Source organism: Physeter macrocephalus, chromosome 6, assembly GCF_002837175.3.
Source record: "Physeter macrocephalus isolate SW-GA chromosome 6, ASM283717v5, whole genome shotgun sequence".
Lineage (NCBI taxonomy): Eukaryota > Metazoa > Chordata > Mammalia > Artiodactyla > Physeteridae > Physeter > Physeter macrocephalus.
In genome coordinates this window covers 98,898,108-98,923,928 of record NC_041219.1, presented here as the reverse complement: position 1 = coordinate 98,923,928, position 25,821 = coordinate 98,898,108, and the positions used below count along the sequence as shown (strand labels likewise).

The 25,821-nt window shown below is 34.6% G+C and overlaps 1 protein-coding gene across 3 annotated transcripts in view; it reads right to left on the bottom strand.

Annotated features, from left to right (window-relative positions):
- Positions 1-25,821, bottom strand: part of ABCD2 (ATP binding cassette subfamily D member 2) — a 72,179-nt gene that overhangs the window by 19,570 nt on the left and 26,788 nt on the right. For all 3 annotated transcript variants that reach the window (XM_007111355.1, XM_007111356.1, XM_055085165.1), the window contains exons 7-8: positions 11,969-12,114; positions 1,453-1,537 (exon numbers count right to left, since the gene is read on the bottom strand). In XM_007111355.1, the coding sequence (XP_007111417.1) occupies positions 1,453-1,537; positions 11,969-12,114 (231 nt within the window). The remainder of the gene's footprint in view (positions 1-1,452; positions 1,538-11,968; positions 12,115-25,821) is intronic.

Sequence of the window (25,821 nt, the reverse complement as noted above, 5' to 3'; positions counted from 1 at the left end):
CAGCTCGGTGGTTTGTGACCACCTAGAGGGGTGGGATAGGGAGGGTGGGAGGGAGGGAGACGCAAGAGGGAAGAGATATGGGAACATATGTATATGTATAACTGATTCACTTTGTTGTAAAGCAGAAACTAACACACCATTTTAAAGCAATTATACTCCAATAAAGATGTTAAAAAAAATTTGTTTGGATCTTGGTTTGAAAAAACCAAGTATATAAAGATATTTTTGAGACAATCAGGGAAAATGAATATGAACCAGGTATTTAATGATTTTACATGATTATCAAATTTTTAGTTATGATTATGATATATTATGTAAGAAAATATCCTAATATTTCAGAGATTGATGCCAAGGTATTTAACGAAAAAATTCCATGATTTTGGATTTGCTTTAAAATGCTTCATAAATAAAAAACAGATAAATCAAGTGCTGTATTAAAGCAGTGTGATGAGAACATGGGGTTCATCTAACAATTTTTTCTTCTTTGATGAAGTTGTTATGGTTTTTCCATAATAAAAGATTTTTTAGAAATTGGTAGCCAACTTGTTGCTAAGTGTTTAATGAGGCTTACTTGATAATTTTTTGTGTGTGTGGTTTTTATCAGCTTTTAAATGTTCCCTATGAAGGTATTATTGCTTCCACTGCAGCTTCTTTAAGAGTATGGCATAAGCCCCAGCTTATGGTCTATTCAGGCATTCATGTACATAACTCTTGGGCTTTTTTGCCCAAGATACAAGTATTAAAAGTGAGTAACAACTCAGGTTCTCATTGCCAGAGGCCTAACGTAAAAAAAAAAAAAAGGTAATTTATTTTTCACAGAAGAATAGGACAAAAAAGGGGAACAAATCAGAATAGCTTTAATACTTCTTTCCAATGTCTTATGTTTGGTACCTTGAATTCAAAAGGCTATGAAGCTGGTTGCAAATAGAAAAGTTTTATCAAGAGAAATTCTTTCCTGCATCTCTTTATTTCTTAGTCCATGAAGACTTAGGTTGGCTGGTTCCTTTTTCCATTGGATATGCCTCTGATTTTCAAGGAGGAGAGCACTACTAAGTTTTATAGGCTACTGAGTGGTTAGAAAGTTAATTTAGTTTGAATTTAATAATTTAACTGAGAAGTATTACTGAATGTCTACCTCCTGTGTTCACAACAGTATAACAGTGGTTATGTATTCTTCACATTTTAAGATTAGTAATAATCCTACTTTCAAACTTAGGACATATAAAAATTTAATTTTGTCATCTAACGTTACTCAACATAAAAAAATTTTAAAAATACTTGGAGATTTCTGTCACATTAAAAAAATAACCTAGGAAATTAAAAAACTGAAAATTCTAAGCACTAGTTTTTCAGAAAAATATTTTCAGACTAAAGATGAGGGCACGGAATCCTATCCAAACATTTTTTGTTTACAACAATGGAATAGTCATTACTTGAGTATAATATACTTACCTATGATAAAACATGCGAGCCATGCCCATTCTTTGCTTTTCCCCTCCTGACAGGACATCTTTCCAGTCCATAACAGCATCCCATCCTTTAAAATATATATATATAAGTATATATTTTATAAAGCATCTTTTAACTAAAGAGAGCATCTTTTACAGTTTTTATCTAGAAAAGTGATTCCTAGCAAGTTTAAGTTATTAACACAATGAACCTGATATTTCTCAGAAATGCTTGGATATGCTAGAGAGCCTTATTTTAAGCATTTTATTTTAGATTTGATATTTTTTACCGGTAATAATTACTTACATTGACAAAACGTCTTCTAAGAATTCCAAATACTGACACTTTGAAAATGTGTTTGTTTCTGAATATCTCCAAAGAGTTGATAGATTTATTTTGGAGGGTGGTGGGAGAAAAGATCAACAGATTTGCATAGGCTTACTGCACAGTCTACAAAGGGTATGACAGGAGCTAACTTGAATGGTTTCCATCTGCCTGGCACTTTATATGAGTTTTCTCATTATATATTTCACAACCTTATTAGGTAGCTATTATTAGTTTTATTTTGTAGGTCGATAAGCTGAATTCATGGAGAAACTGATATATCAAATTTTACACAGCTATATATTAGAGCTAGGATTTATATGCAGGTTTATTTATATGCAGGACTTTCTGTTGGCTATTTATTCAGAAAGCAAGCCTTTTATTTTTTTTTAAAATAGGCTAGATCAATACCTACTGATATAGAAACGTAGCTAGAATATTTTTTATATGGAAAACCAAATTGCAGAATTGTGTGTGTGTTTGTATACAGTTGACCCTTGAGCAACACAGACTGAACTGTGAAATACTTATACACGTATTTTTTTCAATAGTAAATACTACAGTACTATACAATTTGCAGTTGGTTTAATCCACAAATGCAGAACGGCAGATATGGAGGAACCTTGGTTAGAGACAGCCTACTATAAGTTATATGCAGATTTTTGATTGCAGATTTTTCGATTGTCTGCTATAACTTTTGAGTTTAGTGGAACAAAGGACATGATTTATATAAATATGTAAAATTAAAGTTTCCTTTGACTCAAATACTTTTCTCTTTTGCCTTCTCAGTTGGCAGGGTGAAAATTTTTTAAGCCCAGAACACTTCTCTACTGTATAGCAATCTGAATCTATTTTTCAAATCCTCACTCATGTTTCATAAATGCTATACAATTAAGTCATAGAGAAAATTTTCTTTCTACAATTTTCACTAGAAGCAAGAACACATATACATATATATATTATGATTGCATTTCTGTAAATAAACACACATACACAGCCTCTCTGGGAATAGAATTATGAGACTTTTAATTTCTAAGCTATACATTTTTATAATATTTGAAAATTTTATTATTTTAAAATTATTTTTATGGTCTTTCTTAATTTTGTAATAAGAAAAAAAGTTATTTAGAAACAAAACCATGGGGCCTATTAGGAAGACAGCCATATCAAGTATTTTTCTGAAGTGGGAATATCATAAAATGGAGCAGACTAGGCAAAGCTTGATTTTCAAAGAGGAAAATGACTGTTAAAACTTCACATACACGCACCACACAAACACACACACACACACACACACACACACACACACACACACACACACACACACACACGACATTTCCAAATCCCAGAGTATTCAAGGCTTAATTTTTCCATTTGGAAAAAATCCAGGCTCTTTGCTTTCTTTATTCTTCCTCAGCTGAATTTTCATCTTTATTAAAATTTCTAAATAAACTTGGTCAAAGGGAAAGGAAATAAGAAGTAGAGTTTCATTGTTTCTTGTGTCCTGGATTGAAAATAAGATTTTCCCTGTTTCCCAATGATACTCCCCAGTAGGGACCAGTGTTCATTCTTGGGCAAACTTCCAGGAATTTTCTATTTAAAACCATAATTTTATATTAGGAAAAAACAATCTCTAAATGCCATGTGGTTCAAAGTTCTTGCTTCTAGTGTAAACTGTTGCAATAAAATTTTCTCTATGACTTAACTTTATAGCATTTATGAAACATAAGTGAGGATTTGACAAATAGGTTCAGATTGCTACACAGTGGAGAAAAATTCTGGGTTTAAAAAAATTTCCCCCCTCAACTGAGAATGCACAAGACAAAAGTATTTGGGTCAAAGGAAGCTTTAATTTTATGTATTTCAATAAATCATGTCCTTTGTTCCACTAAACCCAAAAGTTTTAGTAGGCAATATTTCATGATCAGAGAACATATAAATCAAAACTCTAAGTCATAATATTATCTCTGATGTTGAAATAGTGAGAATAAATCAGCTAAGAAGTTAACAGTTTTCCTGCTTCCTAAAGATGAACAAACTGCTTTAGTGCACGTCTATTCGTTAACACTTCTACTCCTTTCTATTTTGTAATATCTTTGATGGAATTAAAACATAGTTTTAAAATCCATCTTTTACTAAAGCAAAGAATATCTCTAAGCAAAGTGTTAGCTAATCTTACTAGAACTTCAGCAGGCTTCTTCCAGAGTAAGTGATATCCTTGCAAATTTAAATGCTTTCCTGCTTTGCTTTAAAACACGTTTCATGTTTTAAGGACTAGGCAAGTAAAGTGGGTTTCCTTAGCATTTTTCTTTTTATGTGTAAGGATATAGCAAGTCTTATTAGCATCTAAGAAGCTAAGATAGCATAGCGCAGTGGCATAGCCTAATATAGAATATTGACTTTCAAGTCCCATCTGTGTTTGAATCCCTGTCCCACCACTTGCTGAGGGCCCTGGGGAAACTACTAAACTTCTGAATTTCATCTGTAAAAGGGAGTTGGTAAAACCCACATCATCAGGCAGTCACAAATATTAAACAGGATGACACTGTAAATTGCTTAATATGTTATATTCTGCAGAGTAAGTACTCAATAAACCACAACAATTACTATTACATTATTAAGGTTGGAAAATTCTTAAAAACAGTTCCAGAATCTCTTTTGACTTCTAAAAGGATAGAATATCTCATGTTTATTATAAATTTCTATTCAGATTGTTCGATTTCAAACTTACCCAAAATAACTTACCCAAAATTAACAGGCAGCTGTTATTCAGCCACAGTGTTTTAAAACGGGGGAAAAGCTGACCATATGAAACAAAAAGACAAGCTGCTTTCCATATTTACAGCACTTATGAATTATGATATTATAAACACAATAAAATAAATAGAATAATGCCTCTTTTGCCTAACTCATTTGCTTATTGTAAGGATCAATAAAGGAATACATGTGAACTTTCTATATAAAATATCAAGTACCATCACACAAAGACAAAATATCATGGTATCAATATCAACTAGTTTTATTGCCTTTAGCAACTGATTCTTGCACATTTACTATGTGCCACTGTTCTAAATACTTTACATACAGTCTAACTTAATCTTCACAGAACTTTTATAAGGTAGATATTTATCCCCACTTTACAGGTGAAGATACAGAAAACAGAGCTATTTAAGATTTTTTTTTCAACATCTTTGTTAGAGTATAATTGCTTTACAATGTGTTAGTTTCTGCTGTATAAGAAAGTGAATCAGCTATAGGTATGCATACATCTCCATATCTCCTCCCTCATGCGTCTCCCTCCCAGATGCCACCACTCTAGGTGGACACAAAGCAGCGAGCTGATCTCACTGGGCTATGTGGCTACTTCCCACTAGCTATCTATTTTACATTTGGTAGTATATATATGTCCATGCCACTCTCTAACTTCATCCCAGCTTACCCTTACCCCTCCCTGTGGCCTCAAGTCCATTCTCTACGTCTGTGTCTTTATTCCTGTCTGGCCCCTAGGTTCTTCAGAACCAATTTTTTTTTTTTTTTTGGATTCCATATATATGTGTTAGCAGTCGGTATTTGTTTTTCTCTTTCTGACTTACTTCAATATGTATGGCAGTTTCTAGGTCTATCCACCTCACTACAAAGAACTCAATTTCATTTCTTTTTATGGCTGAGTAATATTCCATCGTATATATGTGCCACATCTTCTTAATCCATTATCTGTTGATGACTCTTTTTGAATTATGTTTTTCTCAGGGTATATGCCCAGTAGTGGGATTGCTGGGTCATATGGTAGTTCTATTTTTAGTTTTTTAAGGAACCTCCATACTGTTCTCCATAGTGGCTGTATCAAGTTACACTCCCACCAACAGTGTAAGAGGGTTCCCTTTTCTCCACACCCTCTCCAGCATTTACAGTTTATAGATATTTTGATGATGGTCATTCTGACCAGTGTGAGGTGATACCTCATTGGAGTTTTGATTTGCATTTCTCTAATGATTAGTGATGTTGAGCATCTATTCATGTGTTTGTTGGAAAACTATGTCTTCTTCAGAGAAATGTCTTTTTGGGTATTCTGCCCATTTTTGGATTGGGTTGTTTATTTTTGATATTGACTGCATGAGCTGCTTTTATATTTTGGGGATTAATCCTTTGTTAGTTGCTTCATTTGCAAATATTTTCCCCCATTCTGAGGGGTGTCTTATCATCATGTTTATGGTTTCCTTTGCTGTGCAAAAGCTTTTAAGTTTCATTAGGTTCCATTTGTTTATTTTTGTTTTTATTTCCATTTCTCTAGGAGGTGGGTAAAAAAAATCTTGCTGTGATTTATGTCACAGAGTGTTCTACCTATTTTCCCTGTTTTCCTCTCAGAGTTTCATAGTGTCTGGCCTTACATTTAGGTCTTAAATCCATTTTGAGCTTATTTTTGTGTATGGTGTTAGGAGAGTTCTAATTTTATTCTTTTACATGTAACTGTCCAGTATTCCCAGCACCACTTATTGAAGAGGCTGTCTTTTCTCCACTGGATATTCTTGCCTCCTTTATCAAAGATAAGGTGACCATATGAGTGTGGGTTTATCTCTGGGCTTTCTATCCTGTTCTGTTAATCTATATTTCTGTTTTTGTGCCAGAACCATACTGTCTTGATTACTGTAGCTTTGCAGTATAGTCTGAAATCAGGGAGCCTGATTCCTCCAGCTCCATTTTTCTTTCTCAAGATTGCTTTGGCTGCTTTAGGGATCTTTTGTGTTTCCATAAAATTGTGAATTTTTTGTTCTAGTTCTGTAAAAACTGCCATTGGTAATTTGATAGGGATTGCATTGAATCTGTAGATTGCTTTGGGTAGTACAGTTATTTTTCACAATGTTGATCCTTCCAAACCAAGAACATGGTGTATCTCTCCACCTGTTTGTATCATCTTTAATTTCTTTCCTCTGTGTCTTATAGTTTTCTGCATACAGGTCTTTTGTCTCCTTAGGTAGTAGGTTTATTCCTAGGTATTTTATTCTTTTTGTTGCAATGGATAATGGGAGTGTTTCCTTAATTTCTCTTTCAGATTTTTCATCATTAGTGTATAGGAATGCAAGAGATTTCTGTGCATTAATTTTGTATTCTGGTACTTTACAAAATTCATTGATAAGTCCTAGTGGTTTTCTGGTAGCATGTTTAGGATTCTCTATGTATAGTATCATGCCATCTGCAAAAAGTGACAGTTTTACTTCTTCTTTTCTGATTTGGATTCCTTTTATTTCTTTTTCTTCTCTGATTGCTGTGGCTAAAACTACTAAAACTATTCTGAATAATAGTGATGAGAGTGGGCAACCTTGTCTTGTTCCTGATCTTCGTGCAAATGGTTTCAGTTTTTCACCATTGAGAACAATGTTGGCTGTGGGTTTGTCATATATGGCCTTTATTATGTTGAGGTAAGTTCCCTCTATGTCTACTTTCTGGAGGGTTTTTATCATAAATGGGTGTTGAATTTTTTTGAAAGCTTTCTCTGCATCTATTGAGATGATCATAAGGCTTTCTCCTTCAATTTGTTAATATGGTGTATCACATTGATTAACTGCATATATTGAAGAATCCTTGCATTCCTGGGATAAACCCCACTTGATCATGATGTATGATCCTTTTAATGTGCTGTTGGATTCTGTTTGCTAGTATTTTGCTGAGAATTTTCCATCTATGCTGATCAGTGATACTGGCCTGTAGTTTTCTTTCTTTGTGACATCTTTGTCTGGTTTTGGTATCAGGGTGATGGTGGCCTCATAGAATGAGTTTGAGAGTGTTCCTCCCTCTGCTATATCTGGAAAAGTTTGAAAAGGATTGGTGTTAGCTCTTTTGTAAATGTTTGATAGAATTCACCTGTAAAGCCATCTGGTCCTGGATTTCTGTTTGTTGGAAGGTTTTTTTTAAATTTAATTTTATTTATTTTTTTATACAGCAGGTTCTTATCATTTATCTATTTTATACATATTAATGTATATATTTCCATCCCAATCTCCCAATTCATCACACCATCCCCACCCACCACTTTCTCCCCATGGTGTCCATATGAGTTGGAAGATATATTAATCACAATTTCAATTTCAGTGCTTGTGATTGGTCTGTTTATAGTTTCTATTTCTTTCTAGTTCAGTCTTGGAAGGTTGTGCGTTTCTAAGAATTTGTCCATTACTTCCAGGTTGTCCATTTTATTGGCATAGAGTTTCTTGTAGTAATCTCTCATGATCCTTCATATTTCTGCAGTGTCAGTCGTTACTTCTCTTTCTTCATTTCCAATTCTGTTGATTTGAGTCTTATCCCTCTTTTTCTTGATGAGTCTGGCTAATGGTTTATCAGTTTTGTTTATCTTCTCCAAGAACCAGCTTTTAGTTATATTGATCTTTGCTACTGTTTCTTTCATTTCTTTTTCATTTATTTCTGATCTGATGTGTATGATTTCTTTCCTTTTGCTAACTTGGGGTTTTTTTGTTCTTCTTTCTCTAATTGCTTTAGGTGTAAGGTTAGGTAGGTTGTTTAATTGAGATGTTTCTTGTTTCTTGAGGTAGGATTGTATTGCTATAAACTTCCCTCTTAGAACTGCTTTTGCTGCAGCCCATAGCTTTTGGGCCATCGTGTTTTCATTGTCATTTGTTTCTAGGTATTTTTTGATTTCCACTTTGATTTCTTCAGTGATCTCTTGGTTATTTAGTAGTGAATTGTTTAGCCTCCATATGTTTGTATTTTTGACCAATTTTTTCCTATAATTGATATCTAGTCTCATAGCGTTGTGGTCAGAAAAAATATTTGCTATGATTTCAATTTTCTTAAATTTACAAAGGCTTGATTTGTCACCCAAGATATGATCTATCCTGGAGAATGTTCCAGGAGCACTTGAGAAGAAAGTGTATTCTGTTGTTTTGGATGGAATGTCCTGTAAATATCAATTAAGTCCATTTTCTTTAATGTGTCATTTAAAGCTTATGATTCCTTATTTATTTTCACTTTGGATGATCTGTCCATAGGTGAAAGTGGGGTGTCAACTTCCCTTACTCTAATTGTGTTACTGTGTATTTCCCCTTTGATAGCTGTTAGCATTTGCCTTATATATTGAGGTGCTCCTATGTTGGATGCATTAATATTTACAATCGTTATATTCTTCTTGGATTGATCCCTTGATCATTATGTAGTGTCCTTCTTTGTCTCGTCTTTATTTTAAAGTCTTTTTTGTCTGTTACGAGAGTTGCTACTCCAGCTTTCTTTCGATTTCCATTTGCATGGAATATCTCTTTCCAACCCCTCAGTGTCAGTCTGTATGTGTCCCTAGCTCTCAAGTGGGTCTCTTGTACACAGCATATATACGGGTTTTGTTTCTGTTTCCATTCAACCAGTCTATGTCTTTTGGTTGGAGGATTTAATCCATTTACATTTAAGGTAGTTATCGATATGTATGTTCCTATTACCATTTTCTTAATTGTTTTGGGTTGGTTTTTGTAGGTCTTTTCCTTCTTTTGTGTTTCCTGCCTAGAAAATTTCCTTTAGCATTTGTTGTATAGCTGGTTTGGTGATGCTGAATTCTCTCAGCTTTTGCTTGTCTGTAAAGCTTTTAATTCCTCTGTCGAATCTGAATGAGATCCATGCTGGGTAAAGTAATCTTGGTTGTAGGTTTTTCCCTTTCATCACTTTAAATATGTCCTGCCACTCCCTTCTGGCTTTCAGAGTTTCTGCTGAAAGATCAGCTGTTAGCCTTATGGGGATTCCCTTGTATGTTATTTGTTGCTTTTCCCTTGCTGCTTTTAATATTTTTTCTTTGTATTTAATTTTTGATAGTTTGACTAATATGTGTCTTGGCGTGTTTTTCATTGGATTTATCCTGTATGGGACTCTCTGCACTTCCTGGACTTGATTGACAATTTCTTTTCCCATATTAGGGAAGTTTTCAACTATAATCTCTTCAAATATTTTCTGTCTCTTTTTCTCTTCTTCTTCTGGGACCCCTATAATTAGAATGTTTGTGTTTAACATTGTCCCAGAGGTCTCGGATACTGTCCTCAATTCTTTTCATTCTTTTGTCTTTATTCTGCTCAGCAGTAGTTATTTCCACTATTTTATATTCCAGGGCACTTATCCGTTCTTATGCCTCAGTTATTCTGTTATTGATTCCTTCTAGAGAATTTTTTATTTCATTTATTGTGTTTTTCATCAGTGTTTGTTCACTCTATAGTTCTTCTAGGTCCTTGTTAAACGTTTCTTGTATTTTCTCCATTCTATTTCCAAGTTTTTGGATCACCTTTACTATCATTACTCTGAATTCTTTTTTATGTAGACTCCTTATTTCCTCTTCATTTGTTTGTTCTGGTGGGTTTTTTATCTTGCTCCTTCATCTGCTGCACATTTCTCTGTCTTCTCATTTTGTTCAACTTACTGTGTTTGGGGTCTCCTTTTCACAGGCTGCAGGTTCATAATTCCCGTTGTTCTTTATTGTCTGCCCCCAGTGGGTAAGTTTGGTTCAGTAGGTTGTGTAGGCTTCCTGGTGGAGGGGACTGGTGCCTGTGTTCTGGTGGATGAGGCTGCATCTTGTCTTTGTGGTGGGCAGGATTGCATCCAGTCGTGTGCTTTGGGGTGCCTGTGAACTTATGATTTTAGGCAGCCTCTCTGCTAATGGGTGGGGTTGTGTTCCTGTCTTGCTAGTTATTTGGCATGTGGTGTCCAGCACTGGAGCTTTCTGGTCCTTGAGTAGAGCTGGGTCTTAGCATTTATATGGAGATCTCTGGGAGCGCTTTCACCGACTGATATTACATGGGGCCGGAAGGTCTTACTGTGTTTGGGGTCTCCTTTTCACAGGCTGCAGGTTCATAATTCCCGTTGTTCTTTATTGTCTGCCCCCAGTGGGTAAGTTTGGTTCAGTAGGTTGTGTAGGCTTCCTGGTGGAGGGGACTGGTGCCTGTGTTCTGGTGGATGAGGCTGCATCTTGTCTTTGTGGTGGGCAGGATTGCATCCAGTCGTGTGCTTTGGGGTGCCTGTGAACTTATGATTTTAGGCAGCCTCTCTGCTAATGGGTGGGGTTGTGTTCCTGTCTTGCTAGTTATTTGGCATGTGGTGTCCAGCACTGGAGCTTTCTGGTCCTTGAGTAGAGCTGGGTCTTAGCATTTATATGGAGATCTCTGGGAGCGCTTTCACCGACTGATATTACATGGGGCCGGAAGGTCTCTGGTGGTCCAATGTCCTGAACTCGGCTCTCCCACCTCGGAGGCTCAGGCCTGACACCCAACTGGTGCACTGAGACCCTGTCAGCCACACAGCCAGGTACGTGGGGAGTTTCTTGTCTTTTGGGAAGTCTGAGGTCTTCTGCCAGCGTTCAGTAGCTGTTCTGTAGGAGTTGTCCACATGAAGATGTATTTTTCATGTATTTGTGGGGAAGAAGGTGACCTCCACATCTTACTCCTCTGCCATCTTGAAGGTCCCCCAGCTATTTAAGACTTGATTCTAGAACTCTTTGAAGCTTACATTCTTAAATACTGTACTACCCTGCTTCTTTTGATAATGTAAATGGGCAAAAAAATAAAACCCATGCAAAATTTAACCTATAATTCTAGCTTGTTATTTCATTAGTTTTTCTAGGCTATCAAATTATATTTTTATCAAGTTATTTGAAAGTAATTCTGTTTTTTTGAAAGTAATTCTTTTTTGAGCTAATATGTATAACTGTTATTCCTACTTTTTCAAAAGTATGTTTTATGTTGAAATACTACAGTACAGAAGTTTCTATATTTTATCTAGTTCCTATGTGTTGCTTTAGAGAAAAAAATGTATTGGTAAGACTGGGGGTCTGAAAATAAATAAGTTTGTGATACCTACTTCTCAAATTATTACATTTAATGTAAGCTGACAGCTTGACAGGAGAATATTTCTGTCATGAACTTTACATACATTTAGATTGACTATGGCCTCAGGGACACATGTACATTAAAATATGCCCCCCCCCAAAAAAATGTTTTCAAATGCTAGTAGCAGACTTAGGAAAAAGCTTAGTGTGCTCCATGAAATATAACATAAGCAGAAAAGAGCATGTCAATAATGGAAAAGCAACAAAAGCTGTCAACTCCATCTTTACTTGTGTGCTTATGTTCCAACAACAGCATATGTTCAAATTAAACCCAAGTTTATTTTTTAAAAATTAATTTAAATACATGAAAAAAACACAAATTATAGACTTTACCTCCTTCTCTTTGAACTATATGATAGAGGTGAACATTATGTAGAATACAATCTAGATCGTGGTCTGTATAGCCTTTATCATGCATGTCATCCACTGAATCTGGGTAAATGACTTGATCCCGAAGACTTCCAAGAGACATGTACGGCCTGTAAAACACCAAGAACACAAGAATCTTAGTACAAAATCAGTTTAGTTTACTCAGTGTGATATCCTGGTGGTCTGAAAACTCCAGGGCAAACTTTAAATACCATATTTCTAGGATTATATTTATTACCTGGTGATGAGTATTTCTCTCTCAGGCATGGCAGGATAAAACACTGTTAAATTCATGTAAAAACATATAGAGACATAGCCACAAGAAAAGTTTCTACAAGAAATACTTGGATGTTTTCAGCACAGAAATACATACTTGTTCTGTTGTATTTTATAAATGTTGCTTCTGTATTTCAACTAAAACTATTTGGGTTAAACATAAAATTTGAGGTTTTGACCCAGCAATGTGAACAAACAAAACTTAAAAAGTATCATTCACAATAAGAGAAATGAAAATTAAAACTATACTGAGTTTCTTACTTATCACATCGGTAGAAGTTCAAAAGCTTGACAACTCACTCAATTGGCAAGTCTATGGAGACACAAGGTACTTTCATACAATGTGAAAATGCAAAATGGTACAACCCTTTGGAGAGGATTCTACAAACCAATATACCATGTGGTCTTTGACCCACTTCTAGGAATTTATTTTAAAGATATACTTCCAAAAATACACCACCATCAACAAAAAAATGTGTAAAGTTATCCATTACAGCATTCTTTGTAATTGCAAAAGATTGAGAACAACCTAAATGCGCATACAAAGGAGACTGACTGAATAAACTATAGAACCTGCACTATGCAGCTATAAAACAGGATGTGGAAGATCTCTATGAATTGATATAGGGTGATTTACATAATATACTAAGTTGAAAAGCAAAGTGCAAAGTAGATATATAGCTGGGTTTCTCAACAGTGGTATTATGGAGATATTAAATCAGATAATTATGTGTCACTGAGGTATATCCTGTGTATTAAAGGATGTTTAGCAGAACACTTGATCTCTATGCACCAGATGCTACTAGCATCCACTGCAGCAATGACAAAAAAAAAAAAGTCTCCAAATATTATTTTGTCCCTTTAGGGGACAAAACCATCCCCATTTGATAGAACCACTAATATGTAGTATACCACTTTTATGTAAAATGAAAGCAAAATAAGAAAATATACATCTGTCTGCTTATATTTACAAAAGGAAACAGTAAACCAGAAACTAATGAAATCAGTTACCTATAGGAGATGGGAGGAACAAGGCAGAATAGATAAGGGAGGGAAAGACCTCTTTAAGAATACTATCTATATAGTTTTTACTCTTAGAATCATGTTAAAGTGTTATTTTTTAAAAAATTTAACCAGTAAAATGAAGGAGGAAACCCTAAAATTGAATACAAACAGAAACAAATGAACTGAAAAATATATCAAATGAATAACATAACCACATAAAACGGGGAGGAGGGACTGATCCAAGTAACTTTCAAATTTGGTTACATAATTTCAGTTGAAAACCAAAAGAACCACAAAGAAACCTTAAAACTAATTGTTCATGTTTCTTGTTGCTATAGGTGTAGCAATTCTGAAACTATGTTGTAGGATTGACCAAGTAAGTAAACATTTTAATAACGTTAGGAGGTAAGGTTCTTGTTGTGGAAGAAGGAAGATACAAATATGAAATGTGGGAAGGCAATAAAAATATACTGTAATGTTTAATTTGAATTAGAGTATTAGCATGAATTCATAATTTTTTGAACAAAAATCTATTTCCTCGTTCTGTGTACATTTGCTGCATCCTGATACTATCCTTTGAGAAGGTCACAACAGCACTTAGGAAGTATAGAGGGTTGAAATGTGGACCTCAAAGATATGTCCAAGTCCTAACCCCTATTATTTGTGAATGTGACCTTATTTAGAAAAAAAAAAAAAGGTGTTTGCAGATGTAATTAAGTTAAGGATCTTGAGATAAGATTATCCTGGATTAACCAGATGGGTCTTAAATCCAATAAATACCTTTAAAGAAGAGGAAAAACACAGGGAGGAAAGTCATGTGAAGAGAGAGGCAGAGATTGGAGTTATGCTGTCACAAGCCAAGGAATGCCTGGCACCACTGGAAGCTGGAAGAGGTAAGAAAAAATTCTCCCCTTGAGCTTCCAGAAAGAGGGTGGCCCTGCAAACACCTTGATTTTGGACTCCTGGCCTCTAGATCTGTGAGAAAATAAATTTCTGTTGTTTCAGACCAGCAAGTTTTTGGTTTCAGTAGATCTTGGAAACTAATGCAGGTAGTATTATTGCAAAAAAATGTGTAAACTGTATTGTATCATTAGGAAGCTATCAGATAAACCCAAATTGTGGGACTTTATGAATATACAACAACAACAACAGTCCTGCACTCATTACAAATATGAATGTCATAAAAAACAAAGAAAGGCTAAGGAATTCTTTCACATTAAAAGAAACTAGAGCAACATGGCAACTAAAATACAATGTATGATGATGGACTGAGAAAAACAAGTTATTATAAAGAATAGTATTATGACAATTGGCAAAATTTGAATGTGGAAAGTTGTTGGAGAAGGTAATCAAGAGGACTTCACTGCCAGTTGACCTGTGAGCTGGACCCAGGCAATCTGATGCTCCAACCCCCTTCCCTGACCTTGGAATGTATGCTCAACCCACAGTTCCCACAGTCGACAACTATTTTCAAGGACACAGACTTGAGGGAGCAATGTGGTGTTGAGACCATATGGATGGTATACATGACCGAACCCCATTAAGGCCTCTATATAAACTTTTAAGATTCTGGTGGATTGAAGTGGAGAGGCTCATCTTGAGGCTGCCCATGACAAGCCTCAAATGTAAATTCCCTTGCTTATTAAACCTGCCATCCACCAATCTGGAGTGATCTGCCTCTTTCTTCTGTCTCTTCTTGCCCTCTGTGTACAAGGGCCGGTTTGAGAACCAACAAAAGTATGTTCAGATAATATTATATCAATGTTAATTTTCATGAATATGATCATCATACTATGTCTATGTTAGAGACTATTCTTGCTCCTTGAAAATACTGTTCCTCATTGAGCAACATGGGTTTGAACTGCATGGGTCCACTTATACATGGGTTTTTTTAAATAGGAAATATTACAGTACTTCACAATCTGTGGTTGGTTGAATCTGCAGATGTGGAACCGTAGATATAAAGGGCCGACTATAAATTATACATGGATTTTCAACTGTGCTGGGGTCAGCGCCTCTAACCTCTGCATTGCTCAAGGGTCAACTGTACACCCTAAAGAAGTTAGGGGTGAAGATTTATTTATAGCAACTTACTTAAAAAAAAAGATTGTGTGTGTGTGTGTGTGTGTGTGTGTGTGTGTGTGTGTGTGTGTGTGTGTATGTACAGAGGGAGAGAATTAAAGGTTTTAAATACAAACCGTGTTTGTAGATCAATTCTCTACTTATTTTCCCATAACATGCAAATGATTTAGTTGAAGGATAGATAGCAAAAAAATTTATTTTATAACAGATTTAACTAATATTTGAAAATCAAAATATTTATATTTCAATTATACATATATGCATTCATGTAATAAGATTTTCAATGGCATCTTTGCAAATATAAGGAATCTCTAGTCATATTTTTAAAATTGAGATATAATTCACATTATAAAATTCACCCTTTTAAAGTATAAAATTCAATGATTTTCAGTATATTTACAAGCTCATGTAAATATCACCAGTATCTAATTCCAGAACATTTTCTTCACCCCCAAAAGAAACTCCATGCCTAAGAGTAGGCACTCCTAGTTCTTCCCTCCTCCCAACACCTGGCAATCACTAATCTACTTTCTGTATCCGTGGATTTGCCTATTCTGGAAATTTCACATTTTCATATGTATGGAATCACACAATATGTGGTCTTCTTTCTGTCAGCATAATATCTTCAGGTTCACCCATGTTGTAGCATGTAGCAGTATTTCATTCCTTTTAATATCTGAATTAAATTCCATTGTATGGATACACCATATTTTGTTAATCTGGATATTTCAGTTGTTTCCACTATTTGGCTATTATGAATAGTGGGCATACACCTAGGAGTGGGGCATATGGTAACTCTGTTTAACTTTTTGAGAAACTGACCAATTGTTTTCCCAAGTGGCTGCACCATTTCTAGTCACTTTTCTTCTATCATATTCTGTATGTCTTCTCCTGCTCTCTGATTTTCTTCCCTCTCCAGTCTAACCATATATTCTTTAAAAACAGAATTAGGACAAAAAGTTATTTGTCTATTTCCATCATTTTAAGCATTTATATAATGTGATATTATCTTAAATTAATATCTGGTAATAATAACAGTAGCATAAAATAGATACTGACCATCAGGGCCAGTGAACAATTTTTTTAGTCGTTATCCTGAGACTACTAAGAAGAAATACAAGGAAATATTAGGAGTCAGTACTTTAGCTAACTTACAAAGTGATGCCAGTTCCAACTTAATGTAAATCAGAAGTATAGATATCCCTAGCATAAACTCCAAATATAATTCAATCCACAGAATAGCCATGACACAACACATAACTGAGACTGCAATGATTAAAATACATCTGAACGTTCATTTCAATGCTGTTTCTACAGGATTCCACCATAAGACTTGATTAACTGGAAATATTTGGTGAAATTATATTTTATATCTACATTTTGGGGAAGACAGTATAGAGTCATGGTTGTGATAATGGGCTTTGGGGAGATGGTTCTGGACTGGAATCCCAATCTCACCATTTACTAGCAATGTGACCCAAATTCTGAGCTATAGTTATGTCATTTGTAAAGTAACTCACTTTATTGCATTTGTTATGAGGATTAAATGAAGCAGTAGGTTTTTATAAAGCAATGTAGAGCACTTAGTACAGTACCACAGGCACACAGTAGGCATTCAATAAACCATTATGGAGACAAAAAAGTTCATTTCAACTTAGTTATCTACCTATGTGAAAGGGCAATATCTTAAAAAAGAGCATAAGTTAGTTTTCTATGTCTGTGTGTTTGTTTGTATTTTGTAAATAAGTTCATTTGAAAACAAAACAAACTTATGGTTACCAAAGGGGGAAGGGGAAAGTGAGGGATAAATTAGGAGTTTGGGATTAGCAGATACAAGCTACTATATATAAAATAGATAAACAGTTAGGTCCTACCGTACAGTACAGGGAACTATATTCAACATCTTGTAATAACCTATACTGGAAAAGAATATGCCACACACCTACAGTCAATTTATCTTTGATGAAGGAGGCAAGAATATACAATGGGAAAAGGACAGTCTTTCAGCAAGTCGTACTGGGAAAGTTGGACAGCCACATGTAAATAAATGAAGTTAGGACACACCCTCTCACTGTACACAAAAATAAACTCAAAATGGTTTAAAGATTTAAAACATAAGACATTGGGCTTCCCTGGTGGCGCAGTTGTTGGGAGTCCGCCTGCCGATGCAGGGGACGCGGGTTCGTGCCCTGGTCCAGGAGGATCCCACATGCTGCGGAGTGGCTGGGCCCATGAGCCATGGCCACTGAGCCTGCACATCTGGAGCCTGTGCTCCGCAATGGGAGAGGCCACAGCGGTGAGAGGCCCACGTACCACAAAAAAAAAAAAAAAAAAAAAGACATGACACCATAAAACTCCTAAAAGAGAACACAGGCAAAACATTCTTTGACATAAATTGTACCAATGTTTTCTTAGGTCAGTCTCCCAAGGCAATAAAAATAAAAACAAAAATAAGCAAATGGAACCTAATCAAACTTAAAAGCTTTTGCATAGCAAAGGAAACAATAAACAAAATGAAAAGACAAGCAACAGAATGGCAGAAAATATTTGCAAATGATGTGGCTGACAAGGGCTTAATTTCCAAAATATACAAATAGTTCATTGAACTCAAATACAAAACCAAATAAACCCTATCCAAAAGTGGCCAGAAGACCTAAATAGACATTTCTCCAAAGAAGACATACAGATGGCCAATAGGCACATGAATAGATGCTCAAAGTCACTAATTATTAGAGAAATGCAAATCAAAACTACAATGGGGTACCCCCTCACACCAATCAGAATGGCCATCATTAAAAAGTCTACAAATAACAAGTGCTGAAGAGGATGTGGAGAAAAGGGAACCCTCCTACACTGTTGGTGAGAATGTAATTTGGTGCAGCCACTGTGGAAAACAGTATGGACGTTCCTTAAAAAACTAAAAATAGAATTACCATATGACCCAGCAATCCCACTACTGGGCATATACCCAGAGAAAACCGTAATTCAAAAAGACACATGCACCCCAGTATTCATTGCAGCACTATTTACAATAGCCAGGTCATGGAAGCAGCCTAAATGCCCATCAACAGACGAATGGATAAAGAAGATGTGGTACATATATACAATGGAATATTACTCAGCCATAAAAAGGAATGAAATTGGGTCATTTGATGAGACATGGATGGATCTAGAGACTGTCATACAGAGTGAAGTAAATCAGAAAGAGAAAAACAAATATTGTATATTAACACATATATGTGGAACCTAGAAAAATGCTACAGATGAACTGGTTTGCAGGGCAGAAATAGAGACACAGATTTAGAGAATAAACAAATGCACACCAATGGGGGAAAGTGGCACGGGGGGGCGTGGTGGTGGTGGTGGTGTGATGAATTGGGAGACTGAGATTGACATATATAAATTAATATGTATAAAATGGATAACTAATAAGAAACTCCTGTATAAAAAAATAAAATAAAATTCAAAAATTCAAAAAAAAAAAAGATACATGAACCCCTATGTTCACAGCAGCACTATTCACAATAGCCAAGACTCGGAAACACCCTAAATGTCCATTGACAGATGAATGGATAAAGATGTGGTGTATTTATTCCATGGAATACTACTCAGCCATAAAAAAATAATGAAATAATGCCATTTGCAGCAACATTGATGCAACTAGAGATTTTCATACTAAGTGAAGTAAGTCAGAAAGAGAAAGACAAATACCATATGATGTCATTTATATGTGGGATCTAACATACGACACAAATGAACCCCTCTATGAAATGGAAACAGACACACAGACATAGAGAACAGGCTGGTGGTTGCCAAGGGGGAGGGGTTTGGGGGAGGGATGGAGTGGGAGGCTGGGATTAGCAGATGTAAGCTTTTATATATAGAATGGATAAACAACAACGTCCTACTGTATAGCACAGAGAACTATATTCAATATCTTATGAAAAACCATAATGGGAAAGAATATAAAAAGAATGTATAGATATGTATGAATGTGTGTGTGTGCATGTGTGTATAGTGTATATATATATATATATATATATATATATAGACATATATATATCTGAATCACTTCGCTGTACAGCAGTAATTAACATTGTAAATCAACTATAGGTCAATTAAAAAAAGAATATGAGAAAGAATATATATGTAACTGAATCACTTTGCTAGACACCAGAAACTAACATAACATTGTAAATCAACTATACTTCAATTTAAAAAAAAAAAAGAAAAAAGCAGATACAAAAGAATTTCTATTTAGCCAGCTAAAAGACATGTGGTTGCATTCCCATAGTAAGTTTTTATTATTCTCAACATGATTAATAAATAATAAATACATAATTACCTAGATTTTAGAGAGTATTCTGTTAAACACTTAAGTATCTCATTTAAGCAGAAATATTTCTTTTAGTAACTGGAGCACCACTTAGTTCATTGCAGCAATGTATGGGACCTCAAAGGTATCAATATGCATAAGGCTGCCAAATGTTTTCTTAGTAAAAGGAATTTGAAGAAGCGAAACTTTGTAACTTCTAATTGGGAGATTGGGATTGACACATATACACTATTGATACCATGTATAAAATATACAACTAAGGAGAACATACTGTATAGCACAGGGAACTCTATTGAATCCACTGTGGTGACCTAAATGGGAAGGGAATCCAAAAAAGAGGGGATATGTGCATATGTATAGCTGATTCATTTTGCTGTACAGTAGAAACTAACACAACATTGTAAAGCAACTATACTCCAATAAAAATTAATTTAAAAAACTTTGTAACTTCGGGACTTCCCTGGTGGTGCAGTGGTTAAGAATCTGCCTGCCAATGAAGGGGACATGGGTTCCAGCCCTGGTCCGGGAAGATCCCACGTGCTGCGGAGCAACTAAGCCCGCGTGTCACAACTACTGAGCCTGCGCTCTAGAGCCCGCGAGTCACGACTACTGAAGCCTGCGTGACACAACTACTGAAGTCCACGCACCTAGAGCTGGTGCTCCGCAACAAGAGAAGCCACCGCACTGAGAAGCCTGTGCACCGCAAAGAAGAGTAGCCCCGCTTGCCGCAACTAGAGAAGCCCACACACAGCAGCGAAGACCCAATGAGGCCAAAAATAAATAAATAAGTCAGTAAGTAAATAAATAAATAAATAAAATTTATTTTAAAAACTTTGTAACTTCTTTAAAAGATTCATTTAATATTATTTATGACTTCTTTATGACTTCTGAAATTTGTCAATTCTCTTTGATGAACAGATATGAAAATTTATCTCATAAAAACTCTTAATTACAATTAAGTTTTGTTTTGCAATGCTTAATTTCTTATTGTGTTTATAAGCCTAATAATATGTTGAATATGCATTCTCAAAATTTTAAAAAAGTAAAAACAGAACTAAAAAGAAGATACTCTTAGCTACTAAGTTTTAAAAAATTCAATCAGGATGAGGTTTAAATTAAATGTCTACATAATTTGTTATTTGATTTACTGTTACTCAAAATGATTTAATAGAATATGAAAATTGCTATTTTGAAAATTTATGTGAACAGAATATTGATGAAATTATAAAAAATATTTCATAAAAGTATATATTCATTAAGGACCCAAAAAATATTGCTTTTTTAAAGTTCCATTTTTTTCTCAATTGTTTTATGATCATGTGAAATGGTAAAAATAACACGTTCTATATGTGTTTATTGAGGTACATAGCAACTAAGGATACTCTAATAATAGATTCTATTAATACAATTATTTAAAAATACTACTATAAAGTTATAACTGAATTCTCTGGAAGGCTGTGTCAAGGAAATTTGGGTTGATGTTGAATCTATTTGAAAGCACAAAAAAATGGAGGGCCTTATATCCCATGTTTATACGATTAGTTTGCATGTGATCCTTTTTCCTGCTCATAGGCCTGGAATTTAACATTTTAAGTTAGCTCAAGTTTCTCTAGTGCTACCACAGTTATACATAATTGATAAGGACTTAAAGTACTCTTTACTAAACTTTCCTTTCTAGATATATAGACCTATTCAGATTATCTTCTAAATATTTCAGGTAGATCAATTACCATGTCACTTGCTCTAGCCCATCAGAAAGTATATACTGGAGTCCAAACAACAAAAGAAATAGATTGCTTACAATTAGTAGATACCAAAAAGAAACATTATCTAGTTTCAATTTACTTTCTCTAAGTAAAATCCAGAATTACCTCTATTTGTTGTGGAAAAGATATTGGAATAAAGCTACAGGTATCATACTACAATTTAGATTATCATTATTTGAGCAATTATCAAAATTTCCTTTGTAATCTGAAATTACTCTGAATGCATCTATATTTAAAACTGTTAATTATAATAGTAAAATTATTAGAGATCAAATCCACTCCCAGGGATTATGGCTTTTTACAGTTATATTACAATGTCTCAGGGTACTTTTTAAATTTGTATTATACTGCCTATTTTTCTATATTAAATATCTGACAATATATGATTCTTGGCAAAATGTACTGACATTTATTAGGGTTTATACTATTCTCTCTTTTTCTCTTTAATAGAGACAAAGTAGGAAGAAGAAAGCTCTGAGAAATGTTAGCTCTGTACTTGAAGTCTTTGGAATGATCACCCAAAATGCTAAATATTTCATAGTCATCTAGAATTTAATTGTGAACAATATTGATAAAAATTTTACAGCAATACTCATGTATTTAAGGCATGAGATGTGTTAAGTTTAAGAATAAGGTACAGCTAAGAACTGCTGTGTTACCATAGTAATAAGTTAGCAATCTGAAAGCCATAAAATCGAGCTATTAATAATTCATATAAATGTACATTCTGGAACCAATCATGTCATCAGAATTTTTTCATGAACAGCAACAACTAGATTTGAGTCCTCAATGCGTAAGTCACTCATAGTAGTCTTAAAATAAATATGTAGCAAAAAAGAAATTCCCAGCTGAAAAGATATACTTACCATTACTGAAATTACCTAAGATATTTCTAGGTACCAAAGGAGATATGTGCAGAGCCTTTTAAGAGCAGGGACTGTGTTTATTTCCAAGTAGTAATAAAAATACTTAGTGTAATAATCAAAGTACTCCCAAACTGGGAAGAATGCAAACTTTGAAAAAGTCAACTTTGTTGTATTTATCATTATATTAGATTACCGTATGAAATTCCTGATATTTGACCTTTTGACCTACAAAAACTGCAATTCCATTTGGTTTAACCTAATAATTGACTCATAAAATAATGAAAACTTTTATATGCAAAGGAAGATTTTTCCATTATCATTTTTATAAATTAGCCTATAAAAGAGTTAAATATGAAAAAAATGTATCCTTAACATTTTTCCAAGCAATAAATAAAAATTAAAGCAAAAAATTAAAAGCTATGGGAAATCATTTTTATATTTATAGATCTCTTTTAGAGATTTTTAAAAACTGAACTGTACCAATTAATACACAGGAGGTACTAAAATGTATAGTTTATCATTCTGAGCCAATTGCCCAAAGATATTTATGCAAAGTTTACTTGATTTGATTCTAATAGTCAGAATGCAAAGGAATAGAAGTGAATTAGCTATAGCAATACTACTGAACCCTATTCATGGCTAAAATAATTTCCTTCAGACATTCATTGCACAGTTACAGTATGCCAATAGGTATACTACAGACTTAGTAGAATACTCCCAGTGCTGTACAGAGACGTGCCCTTTCTAGCTTATATTCTATAAAGATTTATTCAACAGTGACTCAAAAAGGGTAAAATCTGTTCCAGTGACAACTCCCTCTCCTCAAGTCCAGATTTGTCTAATTTGGGGGCAACAAGATCAGTGTATGTATAACCTTTTAGGTATGGGGCTCCATGAGTATGCCTGGATTAAGCCATATTACATTTTTCCTTTACTACAGTGCCCTTTCAGACCAACATTCCACTCAGGCTAGCCTGCATCTTACTTAAGTAAATACACTCCTTGCCCTTCAGAGGCTCTCCCTTATCTCGTTTTGGCACCCAGACATTCATCAAAAAGAATCAAAAAGTCCGAAAGCTAGAGACTCAATAGAAAATAGTCATCAAGATATCTAAAGTAGCACGACCCCATATTCTTATGTACGTCCTTTTCCAGATCACACCCTCATTTTTTAATATGAGATCTTAGGCAAAAAGAAGAAAAGTAGGGCTTCCCTGGTGGCGCAGTGGTTGAGAGCTCGCCTGCCGATGCAGGGGACACGGGTTTGTGCCGCGGTCCGGGAGGGTCCCACATGCCGCGGAGCGGCTGGGCCCCGTGAGCCATGGCCGCTGAGCCTGAGCATCCGGAGCCTGTGCTCCGCAACGGGAGAGGCCACAACAGTGAGAGGCCTGCGTACCACAAAAAAAAAAAAAAAAAAAAAAAAAAAGTAAGGATCACACCAAAAATTCTTTACTATGAGGGCACCCTCTCTTCCAGGGAGAAAGGAGGCAAATTAGGTCTTCTAACCTCCTTTCTGGTCTTATGTGCTTTCTGGTTCCTTAATAGTCATTATCTAGTTTAAATGTGTGGATTAAACAATGCTGTTGTATAACATAGTTCTCTTATCCCTTCAAAGAGGAAATCCTGGATTTGGAAGGCATTCATAAAGAAACAATTCAAAAGAAAGTTCATATTTTAAAATATCTACAGAACTTATTTGACACAGGCATATCTTAGCATGCAGTACAGTTGTGGCAATGCTGCTGTTACTAGTGTTATTTAAGTATTCTGTCCATTCTGCTGAACTTCCTAACACAAAACACAGTCTTTGTTGCAAAAGATAATCTCTTCTTTTGACAACTTAAAGGGTAAATAATAATTTTTTATGCCACAATGAATCATGAAAATTAAGATTTGCTTATTTTACATTTCTGCAAGAAGTCTGATTTAAAACTGTGGGTATATTTTTGAGAGATTATTTTATATTTTATAGAGAAATGGATTTTAGAAGAATAGGAAAGAACAGAGAACATATTCTAATTTGAAAGTGATTTTAACATAGTTTAATTTAAATGAATTTCACTTTTACACAAGAATATAGCTTCTTTCACATTAACATAAATGAATGACAGCCAAGTATCTGTGCTAAACTTTATGCTAAAATTGGCTTGGATTGCCCTGTACCCCAAGCATTATAAGGACCTCTGCTTCCAAACAATAGCTTGATATTAGTACAGATTCAGCATAACAAGCAAACAACCTTAACTGGTGATACTCACTTTCAAGGGCAGGTAGGAGGGTAGTAATTTTTCAGAAACATGTACCCTGCTGCTAGCAATAAGCAAGACAAAGTGACTTTAGAGTCAGACACACCAAAGTTCAAATGCTGGCTCCAAAATTTATCAGTGGAATGACTTCAACCTCTCCAAGTTTTCTCATCTATAAAATAGGGATACTAACACCAACTTTATGAGTTGTCATACAGAAAAATCAGAAACATGTAATATATGTAAGCAGTGACTAATACCTAGTAATTGCTTATGTTAGTAGTAATAGACCAGAGATGCTCAGCCCTTGCTCAGGATGCCCTAGGATCCACCAATTATCTCAAGAGGTCATAAGATTGTCAAAATAAAAATCAATATTAATTCACCTTATTTAAAAAATACATAACCTATATCATTAAAGGGATGTGTGGAAATGCCATCAAAGAAAACAGTGGATTACATGTCGGCACTTCTAAAAGATGAGATTTCATGTCATAAGCTCTTCTAAGAGAAACAGTTGAAGAATACAGAAATTTTTGGAAGTGAATGCAAACTATAAAAGAATAATAGTTTGTTATTCCCCATAAATTTGGGACAGTGTTAGAGAATCTTTTTATTTTATTAATTAAGATTAATTAAGACTGTCTGAGAAAATATTTTAAGGTCAAACAGTAGGCCTTTTTTTTTTCTACCTGAGGTAGGTGTTTTTAATTAGATTATTTTATTAACCTGCAATAAGAGGCAGTGAATACAGAAGATCTGTATCCAAAGATTTGGTGAACTCTGACCCTGGCTTTAAACTGGTGTGCAACTCTAAGTATTAAAGTTTATAATTCCTTTGAACTCAAATTTAATCATTTAAAATAATCTATTTAGCATGACATGCAGAGAGTAATCAATAGGTACTGTTCATATGTTAAAAGATAGAAGCAATGTTATCTATATTTAATTCTCTGTACAATCTAATTAGTCATGCTATTATTCCTGTGTACAACCAAATTTAGGATTTTAATGTTGTATTTAATTTAAAACTATGATTCATAACTACTTTATCTATTAAGCAGCATTTACATTTAGTCTAGAAGATTAAGTAACATGATACTTGAATATAATACCTTGTGAATGAAGTAGTTAGTAAATAAATACTGAGCTGATAAATAATATGTTATTTATAATTTCAGAATATCTTCTGACCAAAAAAAAATGTGTTGTAGAAACAAGTTACTGTCTTCTTTTGCTA